A 13962-nucleotide genomic window follows, 5' to 3' on the forward strand; every position below is an offset into this window, starting at 1 on the left:
TGCTGAACTCTGATCTCTGGCAGAAACAGTGGGACATGGCTCTTTTGCTACCCCTGCAAAATCTCACTCGTAAAACACCCACTAACATCAGATGCTGGTGGGGTTTTAAGGCATAACACTGACTCCTCATGCAGAAAAACAAGGTTGTCTTTTTTTTTTTTTTTATCACTTAAAGTGTTGTTATTTTTTTACAGTTCTGGGCTGCCTAGATGACTAACTCTTCACAGCTCAACTAAATCTACACCATAACATTGTTGCAGCAGCTTCAGAAATTCTAAAAGGCAAGATTGAAGGACATGCTAAATCTACAAACCAAACCCCAGTCCCATAAGGAGATGGTGAGAGGTGATTACAAAGCAAGCAAGCTGCAGATGAATGTTGATTTGGAGGTGAAAACAGCTTTTGAATATGAAGTGACAAGGGGACTCACTGGCATATACATGTAAAAGTATATATGTATACGCTATACCTTGTTCATGCCGACGTGCAGTGCTGGCCATGGTCCAACTACCTTCACACTCTCCGTTTCTATTTTCTTCAGATGAGAAGTTTCATCATAAAGAAGGGGAAGTCCTGAGCTCAGTTCTAAAAAGATGCCCAAAAGAAAGAAAAAAAGAAAGAAAGACAGTCTGGAGGAAGGCTACAGAACTGCAGAGCCATACACTCAACAGCATTTGAAGAGACAGCGGTCAGCAAACCATCTTCCCTGGAAGATCATCTAAAATGTTTCATAATTATCCCTGTTGGGTCATTTTGTCTTTTTCTATTTAGCAAACAATTCCTACCCCTCCTCCTTCTCACCCATCCTTTTCATTTCAGCAGGGCTTTTGCCAGCTTTTGGCTAGATAATTCTCTCCTTACCTCCCCCCTGCTCCACCCTCCCTATATTCTAAAACTCGATTGACACCAGAGGGATTATTTATGCAGCCAAGGTGCCACTCTTAGAACACATGATGTGTAAAGAGATCAGAGTATAGCTTTTGGCTTCTCTCAGACATCTCTATTTATACGCCAGCCTCTTTAAGACTGTTGTCAGGAATTTGCTGTGCTTTGTCAACAGAGATTTTGAGCAAGCCACTGACACAGAAAGAAAAATATTTTTTTTAAACAGCCCTGAAAGGTCTCCACCAACATCTTGGGGATGGTGTGGCATATATATGTATATTTGCAGGTACTCTGAGAAAAACGAATTAAATCATGTGATGAATTAACTAATCTCTGCATCCTCATGTATTTCTTTTTGCCATGGATTCCAGGTAATAACAGTTGGGAATAATCCAGTTATCTCTGGAGTCTGATTCAAAGTCTACTGAAATCTCAATAAAAACCTTACACTGACTGTAGTTTGGTTTGGATCAGGTTCTTAAGCTGTCCTAAGAATATTAAATATTACTCACTCAAGATCTAATTCTACAGCTGTTTAAATATACATTAAGGGCTTTGCTGACTAGAGACAAACTGCTAAAACCAGCTTATAGGGATATCAGCAAAAAGCTGTTATACCCGGGAATAAATTACCACTATCTGCTATAAGATAAGACACGATGATGGTTTGGGCTTTTTGCTGAAGAAACACAGTCGTTCTATTTTCCTGTTGAGAGAGAACATAGAGGGTGGAAAGTGCCTTAATTAAATTATTCAAGTTTGCTATAATGTAAAGCTAACTTTTAAGCTGTTTTTTTTTTGTTTGTTTAAAGGGACAGCTCCAGAAAATAAGATAGCCAGTTCAGCTTTCTAACTCAACCTTTATAAAAAGGCAAAATTTTAAGTCCTACAAAAGGCATACATTTCCTGAGTCAGCATTAAGACTTGGCAAAACCAGGCTTTCATTTCAAGATAGGATCTGGCAGCACTGTGGTTTTTCAAAGGACAGTTCTCAGCCTGAAACTCTGTATTACACCATTCTCTGCTCAGGTCACACAAGGACTTCGGCAGTGAGCAGTTCAGGAATAAACCATCTCTTTTTTTAAACAATAACCTCCAAGCACAGCCCAGAGTTCAAGAGGCAAGCTGGGCCCCCTCTTTTCATTTTCCATCACAAAAATTCTGCAGAGTACATTGTAAACTTGTTGGCATCTGCTCTCAGCGATAGCTCCAGCTGCTGCCAGTGGATCTGCTCGTGTGCACCTGGCAATCCATGCACGACGTTGCCATGCCAATTAGGCTTAGCAAGCAGCTCAGCCTCTGTGTGGTGGTGCTGGCACTGTAAGGCTAATTGCTCTTGAGTACAGCGGTCCCCAGGACTGGGGTTCTGCAGATAGACCGGGGGAAGATGTGCCACATAAGAAGATACCATCTGTGCACGTTAGCTTTGAGGTGAAGGGCAGCATCGCAAATACAATAATCAGGCTGAATGCCGGAGAACAACTTCTTCTGCTGAACTGCCTTCATAAACACACACGTCAGGTTTGTTTCACTGGATTTCACTTCTGCCAGTAATTGAAGTAGACAAATTACTTGGAATGTGAAAAATCAGGCAGGTCTGGCCCGTGTTTGTATTCTGTAACAAAATCCCAGGCTGTGTGTTCGCTGAAAAACACAGACCCAGAACCTGGCTTGGGCACACTGTCGTTTCCCTCTCTCCTGCCCATGTCCGGCGAGTTGCACTGGAATGCTGGTATTTATCAGAATAGGTGTGAGTGGAGGAAAGGCAGACAGTTTCCCCCTCTCTCGACTTCATGCTGGGTACACATTGATAGGGCACTCTATGTTCTACTTCACATAATTTCAATCCACTTCAGAGCTCGCAGATGAGTCCAGTCCATTAGAAAAAGTCCCAAAACACACACGGTCCCTTGGAAAACCACAAGGTAGCCAAACTGAAGTACTAGGGTGCACAGCCTCACCTCTGTCAGGCTCACAGGGAGGTTCCCACTAGGACAGCATATTCCCTGTGTGAGACCTTTTGTCTCTCCAAGCATTTCCACTTGAGATATTTTGGTCACAAGCACCCTCTTCCCTGAGAGTTTCCCCAGGTTAGTGACTACTTACTTCCTAGAAACACTTTCCCAGCAGCGGCCTTTAGACACAGCGTGGAGCCAGACATCTATTCCCTGTGTCCCCACGTTTCTGATGCAGACCCCTAATAGTGTTTCCTCTCTGCCCAAGCTGTTCTTGTCCCACACACTCTGCTCTGTGCACTGTCCTAGATAACCGACTGACAGCCAGCACGCTCCAAGCTGCTTCAGCACACACTCCACGAGCCTTTTCCACAGGCTCTCTACAGGACAGTTTTCTCAGCTGAAATAGCCTGAACAGAATTTTAACAAAAATCAAACAAATCAAATCAAAACAAGCCTCCTGAGCATCAACCTTGAAAAGGCACCCAGACCCATCACCCAAAACTGCAAATAGTAGCTTTGATAAGGGAAGTGGTCGTATCCAAACCACCACTGCTCTAACGGCGTAGGCTATTCCAGCAGTAAGGAGAAGTAGGAACGCAGTGTGGCCTCTGAGAAGGCTACCCTGTTCTGTGGGTTTTGCCATTGTTTCTTTAATCTCCTTCTGCTCAGTGGTGGGCCCAGCACAGTGGGGGCCATGGCAGGGCCGTGGGGAGCTGGAGACCGTCCCTGCTGCAGCATCGCTGGGGCAGAAGCTGAGGCCCCCGGAAGCTGGGATGGGGCCTTGGGCCATGGGCAGGATGGGGGGAGCACGCAAGAGGGGGACAGGGCCAGTGGGTCCTGCAGTGCCCTCAGGGCCAGGACATGGCATGTTTCTGGCATGCTTCAACTTTAATTTGGGAAAGAAAAATATGGGCTGGCACACCCCCCAGAAAGGTCACCACCTCCTCCCGCACCAGGCTGACAGCCCGGGTGAGCCTTTCCAGCCTAGACTTAAAAAAGCCTGCACTTGTTCAGTGACAGAGATTTACACCCAGACTCCCCAAAGCTGCATCACAAACACATAGGTTCCTCTACTGTCTGCTTTCTACAAGGCAAGAATTTCTGCACCGAGCATGCAAGCACACTCCAGTGCTCAGCCTTGGTAAGGCTGAGCAGGAATTGTTCCCATTACCCTAAGAGCAAGATGCGCTTTGTCCAGTGCTCCAAAATTTCTGCTGTTTGTGTCCAGAAGTGAAAGCAAGAGTCAGATCCAAACAATGAGGGCTGAAGGCCAGCTGGGCAGATCAGCAAAAGACAATGTCAGATGAGGACAGGTTTGTGAAACTGCACAAATAAATAGTAACAATGAAAAAAAAGCCTGTGCCAAGTGGCTAGAGACTCAGTAGCTGTGACTAATTGGGTATTTGTTCAGCTGTGGAACACCAATCTAACACCAAATCCTGCAACCCCATAGGAAAGCCAGGAAATTGCAAATCTTGTCTCATTTGCACATACTACAAAGACACCAAAAAATAATAGAAAACATATTCTTCAAGGAGAAAAAGTGAAAACGTGTGTTTTCCTTTCCTTTTTCCTCTCCTCTCTTTCCTTTCCCTCCTTGCCAGAGACAATCTTCAAGCAACACAGTCACTGAAATGGCATTCAATGCAGTGGACTTACTGTTTGGGTTGGGAACTCCAGAAACAATGTCTTTGCTGTCAGGAGCAAGGGCACCGTAATTCGCATGGTGGTGGTGATGACGGTGGTGGTGATGGTGCCTTGGAGGCATTTTTGTGGTATATGGTGTTCCACCATTCTCCTCGATGTTGAACTGATGCATATCACTGTTGTTCAAGGGGTAGCTACAAAATAAATTCAGTTCAAATTAGAGCAGAAAAATATAGGACGAACTGTACTTTTGGAGAGACCAAGTACAAACTGCTTTGGGACAAACCACTTTGGGAAAAAAAATGCATAGCTTTTTTGTAAATAAAATTTTTAACAAGGTATATCTCAAGGTATATCTTTACATTTTTCTGTTAGCAGAAGACTCATAAGGTGAGGAAAAAGAATGTCTCTGCTTGGCATGACTTTAATAGCAAAATTATTTTTTGATTTTACACAATATACAATCTCTACCAGACTCTTATGCCAAGAGAAATTTTGACGGACTAGAATATGATTCTCCCAAACATTAAAATTCGTCCTGCAGGAATTTGCAGCTTCACCTGGGATATGAAAGCTGTCAGGCAGCAAACGATAAGCCCTTTAAAGTGAAATTGTCAGAAAGGCAGAACAAGGAACAGTCCGAGAATAATGTGACATACTTGAGAAAGTTCAAGCTTCCAAACTTATGGAACTTATGGTGTAAAATAGCTGTATAAAAAAATTGTGACTTGGGAAAAAAATGGAGAAAGATCCCATTGGTCAAAAAGGAATCATACCTGTGCCAGTAAACTAACTGGTGTGTTTTGTTTTGTTTTGTTTTGTTTTGTTTTTTCTTACATTTCATTAGGAGATTAACTGTTGTCAGTCTACAATGTATGGAAAAATGGAGACACGCTGAAATTTTAATTCATCATCTCTAACTCAGAGGTGTCAGATGACACAGTTGATTTTCTTCAATAGCTTTGACTGATGCCGTTTCAGTTTACTGTTTGAAATTATGATGAATTTCTAGAAATAATATTTTCTCTCCATGCCAGCAACCAAAAGAAGACTGAGATAACTCTACACAGATACTGCAAATTACTTGAATGTGTTTTCCTCAGAGGAGTGCATAAAATTTTTCTAAGGCTTTAACTTATTCTATAGTATTGCATTAGACAGTAGTTGCAGTAAATCAATTCATTCCACAAAACAATGAATTCCCTGCCCCTTTTAAAAATGCTAAAGAAATTACATCTTAAGCTGCATGGGTTTTGAGTTTGCTTTTATTACAAACAGCATCTGAAAACCTGACAATACAGAATAAAGGCAAACAGAATAATTAAAGGAACAATGAATAAATTATCCCCAGATTCTTGCTACATATGTTTTCTACATATTACTGTTTCAAAGCAAAATTAACCAGTCATCTGCAAATAAACACATCTGTATTATTTCCAATGATATGCTGTAGCACGCAACTCAGTACATCATTAATAACCACCGTCTTCTTAGTAACAGCTTCTGACAACACAAGGTCTCTGACTGGGTTGTAACTGAATAACACTTTTGTGCTGGTTACTTTTTGAAAGCAGGAGGCGGGGAGGGGAATTGTTGTGTATATTAATCTTGGCAGGTTCCCAGCATGTCGCAAGGACTGCCAATAAGGCACTTCTGATGCCTTATTTGCCTTAAGGAACCAATACAAATAGGTGGCTGATCCACAGGGGACAGCTTTGGGGAGCTCAGATAATCCAGGACTGATCTGTCTTTTGAAACTGCACTTATATCTTCAGTGTTATAATCAAATTGAGCAAGTGCCTTCTGGGGGAAAATCGTCCAGGCTAATGAGATTGCATGCTTATTGTAAACAGCTCTCCTGCACTCTCCCTTCAAGCAACTGGGATTGAAGTGGCATTTTTTGACTGAGAGGATGTAGTTTTGTTCACACAGTTAAAATCCTTATTGCAAATAAGATCAGTTTGAGGCTGGAGCCTCAGCACATCCTTTTTTTTTCAGCCAATTATATTTTTTTTCAAGACACAAAACCCCTGGGTTTGTGAGCTGCTTTCATTCCACCCACTGGCAGGCTGGTTAAGCAAATTTTTGTCTGGTCTTTTCAAAATTAATGATTCACACCGAATCCTTACATTGACTCCTCATATTGATATGGGCATGAAGTAGCTTCCATGCTAAAATGCAAATGAGCTGAGCAACTGAAAGAGCCAAAGCCCCCCTGATGTAAGGTCAAACATGGACCAAATTCTCTAGCTATATTTCTTGACTGTCCAGAGAGGAGTGCCCACACCATATAAACTACAGGGAGACCATTACTTCAAAAAGTAAAGAGCTAGCCCAGCAAAGCTGATACTCAGGTATGCTCTGAAATCCGTGAGGACAGTTAAGTCCCAAAGCTCCAGTCAGGATGTCAACACCCAGGCCGTGCACTCTGAAGTGAAGTCCCACGTTGGAACTGCTGGCCCTTTTAAAAGGGTGTGCTCATCTGCACTCTGCTGGGGCTGACAGCAACTAACAGATACTGAGGGGAACTCATCTCAATGGTCAGCCAGCTCTTGCATTTCTGCTGGACATGGGGTTGGACGAGGAAGACTTTCGCACCCCTACCCTCACTGCTAGACTGATGAGTTACCAAGCCACCATAAACAGGGCTTGCACCAGCCCCAGGGCCAGACTACTAGAAGAGCTGACAGCACCCAAACAAAAATATCATGAGTAGTTCAAATCCCTTTTCAGTGTATTCTCTCCACTACATAATTTAGGGGCAGATTTGAAATCTTAGTGCAGTTTCTACAAGGTGGCATTGTTAGTATTATATATCATATCTGTTTTTCACTTATTTTTCTGTTCTTCCACTTTCTTACATCTAGAGACTTGAGACTTTTCTCCTCAATACATCTTTTTGCCATTAACTTTTCTTTCTATTGTTTGCCTCTGTCTGGCTTACCTGAACAGATGATCTGCTCATGCAACCTTCCCAACCCACTAAAGCAAATAAATCCCAGCTTTCAATGAATCAGTTTCTGATGCTATCCTAAGCCCTCCAGGTTTTTGTACTTGCTCCCCAGACATCAAGTAATGACCTCAAACTGTGTACATACATGGACAGGTATCAGTTTTCATCCTGTCTCTTTTATTTGTCTTTTGGCCCTCCTAGTATGCCAATGTCACATCTTTGTTTTACCTTTTAATAGTCAGTTGGCTCTCCTGCAGGTTTCCTCTTTCTCCTCTGTTATTTACATGTGTAGTTTTCTCAGCAAGCTTCAGCTGCTTTCTGTACAGCCAGCTCTTGTCCTTCAAGGAAAATGAGACGGAGCCTTACAGGCTGTTATGTAAAGGAAGGAAAGATTTCTTCCTTCACTGTCTCTCCCTCAGGCAAAGCACTCCTGAGGACAGAGGCTGAACCTTCAAAAAAAGCCTCTCAAAGTTCACAAGTCACTTGGTATTGCACTTAGTCTCAAACTTGCATTATTACTTTCTTCTGACTGAAAGGGCAGCATATTAAGGAACAGGATGAATACCATGTACCTTCTGATAACTTTTTCCAGTTTTAAAATTTTGCTACATTACATCACAATATCATACTCCTCATCCTTTGCTTTAAAAGCCATTTTCAGTTGACATTCTTACATTTCATATGCTCCAGCCACCTACTGCCTTACCAAACCATGCTTCTAGGGTACAACTTGAACATACAACAGTGTTAAGAGATCATAGAAAAATAAGGAGCAGAAAGGTACCTGAAAGACTGAATTATCCACCTCTCCCCTCAAAGCCGAACTAAGCAGGTTGATGTAACCTGAACTGAGCCGCTGAACTGAATCTTCAGCACCTTCACGAGCAGAGACTCCAGGCCTTCCTGCCCCATCGATTTCAGTGTCTCACCATGATACTCTGGCTTTGTTTATTCTGTCTCCTTTACTGCAATTTAAGCCTGCTAATTCATCTCCCATCCACCACAGACACATTGAGCAGGTTATTTCTTGCTACAGAAAACTGTGATTTTGAAAATGGCTCTTCACATCTCCCTTCAGTGTCTGAAGGGCTCCGAATTTTCCAGTTGCCCCTCACAGGTCACATATTTCCTGTAGTTCTGATAGGTCTGGCCATCCCTGTCCATCCAGCTGCCCCCTGCTCTGCCTCTAGCGTGGTGCTCAGAACTGGGCACCCCATTCCAGCTGAGGACTTGCAAATGTTTTGCAAAGAGGAAGGGCTACTTCCGATATCTTATGGGATCTACTCCTGTTTATACACTAGAACACGACATCTTCTTTTTCCAAAACAGCCTGGGGTTTTTGACTCCTGTTCAACTTCTGATCCCCAAGAACACCAGATCCTTCCCTAAACTGGGCAGTTTTACACCCTGCACAGCCTCAGCTGTGAAGCAGGCTACTCCTACCTCACAGTGCAAACATACTATCATTCCTTCTGAGCTACATCCTAAACCTTCTCATCTGCTAAGATCGTAACTCATTCAGGACTTTTCTTTCATCCATAACAGGCCTGGTGCAAGATGACTTCCCATTCTCGTGTAACCTGTGAGTGACGAGAGAACTTTGAAAAGTGATCACCTTTCTTTACCATCCTCCCAGCTGCCATCCTCATTGTCCTGTAGAACGTAACTGTGTCTGCATCTTTCACCCGTGTCCCAGAGCAAGCTTACTCCTGTACCCTGTCTATATCCCCTTCTTCCACATCCTTCTTGTGGGCATCTCCCACCTGGCTGAAGTTACACTTGGAGAGCAAATGGTGGGGCTCTCTACCCTCCTGTGGGGGGGCTGGTGGGTCAACAGCAGAAAGCAGGCGCACGGTATCATGCCTCTTGGATGACTGCATTGAGTTTAAACCCTCTCTGCTATAGCAGATATTCTAGGTCTGGTTGTGATAAATAACCTTCAGCTATTCCAACAACCACCTCTATTTGTTGCTTTGAACACTGTTTCTGCACCAAACCATTGCAATTTACTAATATTTGAAAATACTCAAACTTTACACAAACATCTTCACAACCCTCTCATTCCTCCCCCAACCACCTCACTCCCTAATAGAGGCTCTGGGCAGCCTGATCTAGTGGGAGGTGTCCCTGCTCATGGCAGAGGGGTTGGAACTGGGGGATCCCTGTGGTCCCTTCCAACCCTGACAGATTCTGATCTGTTTTAGCAGAGGACTTTAGAGCCCTAATGGCTCAATGTTTGGACTTGAAGGTCCCTTCCAACCTAAAGGATTCTATTATTCTATGATAAGACACTGCACCATATCATAACAATGCCTTCTACCAACACCAAAATGGGCTCTAGATGTGCTTCCAAATGGCAGTCAGTGGAACTGTTAAAGTGTATGCTAATGTATTTGTGTGTGCCTGGAGAAGATACTCTCAGAAGTACAAAGAAAGCAGCTATTGCATGTGAATATTCTGGGTGGCAGCTGGGGGGATTAGACTTTGCAGCTATTAGACTCTCCTTTCAGAAAAAAAGAAAAGCAAAAAAAACCCCAAACCAAACCAAACCAAACCAAACAAACAAACAAAGAAAAAACCCCAAAAACAAACAAACAAACAAAACCAACCCACTTTGGTTCTATTCCCTGTCTATGCTTCAAAGGAAGTTTAAAAAAAAACCCTTACAAACCCAACTGAATTTTTAGCCAAACCTGCTTTAATCACGTCTAGAATCTCCCACATCCCTTGTGTTGTTAAAGCAGGTGAACTGGCACAGAGAGCCCAGGAATTTTGCATACTGGGAAAATTTCCTTGTGGAAAGGAATGAAGAGGAAATGGGGGACAGGAAGATGGTGTTCTGCATATCAGTTAATGGCTAGAGCCAGTGGATTGAAACAACAGACCTTGAGAGGACACGGTATTATACAGAAGGGAACGGAGAGGAAAGCAGTAGGACTGCTTAGAAAAGAGAGAGGATAAAGTTTCATTTTTGCAGCCAAGGACTGGGACATGTAAAAGCAATTGAGAGCTCCTAAGTAAAGGAAGATTGGGATCACTAAACCCAAACCTAGGTTGTTTTTTTTTTTTTTTTTGCTACCACCATGTACCCAAGATCTCTCTGCTGTCCAGAACTGGCTTGCTAAACTGTGAGAAGTGTAACTAAAGCCGACATGACTGTTACACTGCCATGCTCTGCCCTCACACCACCAGATGCCAGAAGAGCTGGTACATTCACTTCCTTTAGGGAAAATCTGGGAAGATATATTGCAGAATTCTCTCCCTGCTGCCAGGGAATATCAGAAGTCTCCATCCATCTCTCGGGACATCTCAGAAGGCAGAGTGGGCAGCTAGCAGCCTTCCCCCAGACAGAAAAAACAGCCTTGGAAGGAAAGAGAAAGGATGGGGAAATATGTGTTCAGAAATGGTGACAGGAGCAGGGAGAAATTCTCCTGTAGACAACAAAAGTATATGCAGCAGTTTCCTCCATTACAAGATGCTGAACCAAGTTTTGAAGCAGGAGTAATCTGTAGTTCTCCACAAGAAAAACAGAGCCTGCAGCAAGACCATGTTCTAACAGAATACCAAGAAAAAAATCTTGACTCGATAAAGCCATTGTCCTCACAGATTTCACCTTATCTACATAATTTAGAAAATCCTGCCTTGCAAAAATGTCATGCAAAATATGCCCACAAGGGAACTAAACTTGCTTTTTTTCATTTACAAATGGTTTTCATTAATGATAACGATAGCTAATGATATTTAATCACCTGACAAAAAAAAAAATTAATTGGCCCAGGTGTGCTTGCAGATGAGAAAAACTCTGAAAAGCGGACACAAAATTTTCGAAGACAGATGAAATCCTCCCCCAAGTCGGTGCTGCCTTCCCCTTTCAGTCACAGGCGGGCAATGTACACCTGTCCTTGGGAAACAAAGCAACTCGGGATGGCTCATCAAGCAAGCTATCTCACCTTATAAACAGGAGCAAAACCAAATGAGGAATTTAAGCCTCAGACAGCCTCATCTTGGGCTCATCTTAAGCCTCAGCTCATCTTAGGCTGCTAACCATGCTGCAGCCTTTTCCACCACTTAACCCACGAAATAATAGCTCAGCACACCCCTGTCTATCACCCTTCCTCACTGTCACACACCTGCCAAAGCATGCAGACAGATCTGAGGCTTAGCTAAGGGAGGAGAACATAAGAAACCTGGGGGTGTGACAGAAGTTGTTGCTGGACATAACAGATGAAAGTGTAAGCAGCTAACAAATGTTCCAGAGTGTGCCCTGAGGACTGCTGGATTTCACAGGCAGTTACGGAAGACCTACCTGACAAATGGCCAGACTTCACAGAGCACTGATGGGGGCAGTCAGGGATTCTTCAGTGAGAAGAGCATCGCGATGCCAGCACTGCCCAGGAAACCATAGCAGTAGTACCACATAAGGTCCAAACTACTTAGGTAGCTTGGGAAATTTGAGTATGGACTTAGCAAACCTGGGAGCAATGCAGGGAAAAAACAGCAGTAATTGAGAGGAGACAAGGGAAGGCAACGGGGAGAATCCATGTGCATCAGGGAAGAAGCAGCATGGGCAAATGGAGAGGAAGGGAAGAAAAGGGACCAGCCACATGGAAGCAAGCTGCTGGTCAGCATGCCTGGCGGGTCAAGCACCAACCACTGCAGTCGAGGCACCTTTTAACTGTAGTCCTATTTGCTGTGGTGGTATGTAAGTGTGCACAGAGGGTGGGGCTCTCTGTGTGAGCGGGTGCTGGTGCAGGCACCGCTCTGCACAGCTGGATGAGGGTGTGCCCTGTGTGTATTTACATGGAATAGATGCTCAGCATCTCTACAGACTGGGCTTGGAAACCAGCAACCACGGAAGCCTCACACCTAGCAGATTAGAAAGATGAAATCACTTTAGCCGTAAAGCCAATCCACTGGATTTGGCTTCCCCTAACGATATGCTCACATCTTACAAAATTTCCTTTCTGTCTGTCCCTACAAAGCTGAAATTCTTTAGAAAAAAAAGTTTTAAAAGAAATTAATATAACTCAAGTTTACTACTTCTAAATAATTCATATTATGAATGTTGCTAGTGGCCTACAAAGAAAGATGCAGTCTTCTCAATTGCCAGTAATTTGCCATAACTTCCAAGTCCAGTGTGAACATACCTGACACCACTGCCATGCAAAAATCTATAACCTCAGCTGAAGTCATTTACCCTTTTACCATGTTACCTGTAAAGCCACTGAACAGGTACAGAATGAAGCAAATAAGTCTTATCAAGGCAGGACAGAATTTTTCATTTAGTTGCTCAAAAGACAGTATTAACAGGTAGAAGCAGCACAAAATCAATCACTTCGCATAGCAAGGGCTTTCTTATTTACAGCCTTTCTCATTGCAACCTATCCTATCTCTGCTCACACTGAAAACTTGGGCAATGCATCTGACCTGCAGCAAGAAACTGTTAATAATCTTAAAAGAGATTTTCAGACCTTTTTTTTTTAAGCAACAAATTGAGAATGAGAGAGACAACAGTAGAATCTGAAAACAAATTGTAACAAATGGAACACTCCTGGACTCACAATTTTGGTACAGAAGCAGTATAAAGTTTCACATGGAAGTTCCTTGAAGCCTTGCTGCAAATCAGCCCTGCATATTGACTGGGGGAGCTCCAGGTGCTGAAGACACAGATGCTCTACATCTCAAAGCTCCCTTGCCTCTTTCCTTCTTCTTCTCCATTCCCTCAGTCTCTAGCAATGTCATTACTTCTCCTGTTTCTTGCATTGCACATTCCACTGTAAAACTCTGCTTCTCCTAAACCCTCTACCTGAGGCTTTTTGTTTCCTTGGCCCATTTTTTTTTCTGAGCTCTTGCCTCCTTCCCACCCGACTCCTACACTCCCACTGCTGAGAAAGACTCAGCTCTGGGACACCACGATGCTGGCCCTGCTGCCTGCCAGCAGGGCCTCCAAATTCAGGGGCTTGGCCCCTGGAGATGAAAAGAAACACAGTTACTTCATTACCTCTTTAGCTACCGAGTTCATTGCTAAGTCACTACACAATGCAGAGAGCACTGCACATCCGTTCATGTTTTGTATTTCTACTTCTCTAAGGTTCTCAAAACTGCAGATATTGGAGAAGGCAGGTAAACCACTGTGATTAAAACTCCAGCACAGATTGCTAGGGGTTTAGCAGGGAAAAAATAATTTGTAAATAATTAGCTTCTTAGCTGGAATTTAATCAGTACTTCCTACTTTTAATTAGGTATGGCCACTTCCTCTATTTTCTTCAGGGTGCAGGAAGTATAGTTTTCATTGCCTCATTAAAAAAAAATTACTACTTTATATAATCCATCAACATAGGACATTGTTAGGCCAGGAACTAGAAGTTTTCCAAACTGTTCCTATACGAAACATCTGTCCTTACTTAATTCAATACACCTTCACCTTTGATATCATGAGCTGCAGGTTTTGCTGTTTGAGAGTTTAAAGCTGAAGGTCATACTACTAGTGCTACAAAAAGGAAGAGGAAAAGGAAAGAG

The 13962-nt window shown here is 43.1% G+C and overlaps 1 protein-coding gene across 1 annotated transcript in view; it reads right to left on the bottom strand.

Annotated features, from left to right (window-relative positions):
• The window catches only part of EPB41L4B (erythrocyte membrane protein band 4.1 like 4B), a gene marked incomplete at its 5' end in the record, with an annotated part of 102817 nt that overhangs the window by 63653 nt on the left and 25202 nt on the right, over window positions 1-13962 (bottom strand). The window contains 3 exon segments of the mRNA XM_008936117.1: window positions 470-573; window positions 3797-3800; window positions 4474-4684. Coding sequence (XP_008934365.1) covers window positions 470-573; window positions 3797-3800; window positions 4474-4684 — 319 coding nt within the window.

This window comes from Merops nubicus, unplaced genomic scaffold (assembly GCF_000691845.1).
Source record: "Merops nubicus isolate BGI_N331 unplaced genomic scaffold, ASM69184v1 scaffold9982, whole genome shotgun sequence".
Lineage (NCBI taxonomy): Eukaryota > Metazoa > Chordata > Aves > Coraciiformes > Meropidae > Merops > Merops nubicus.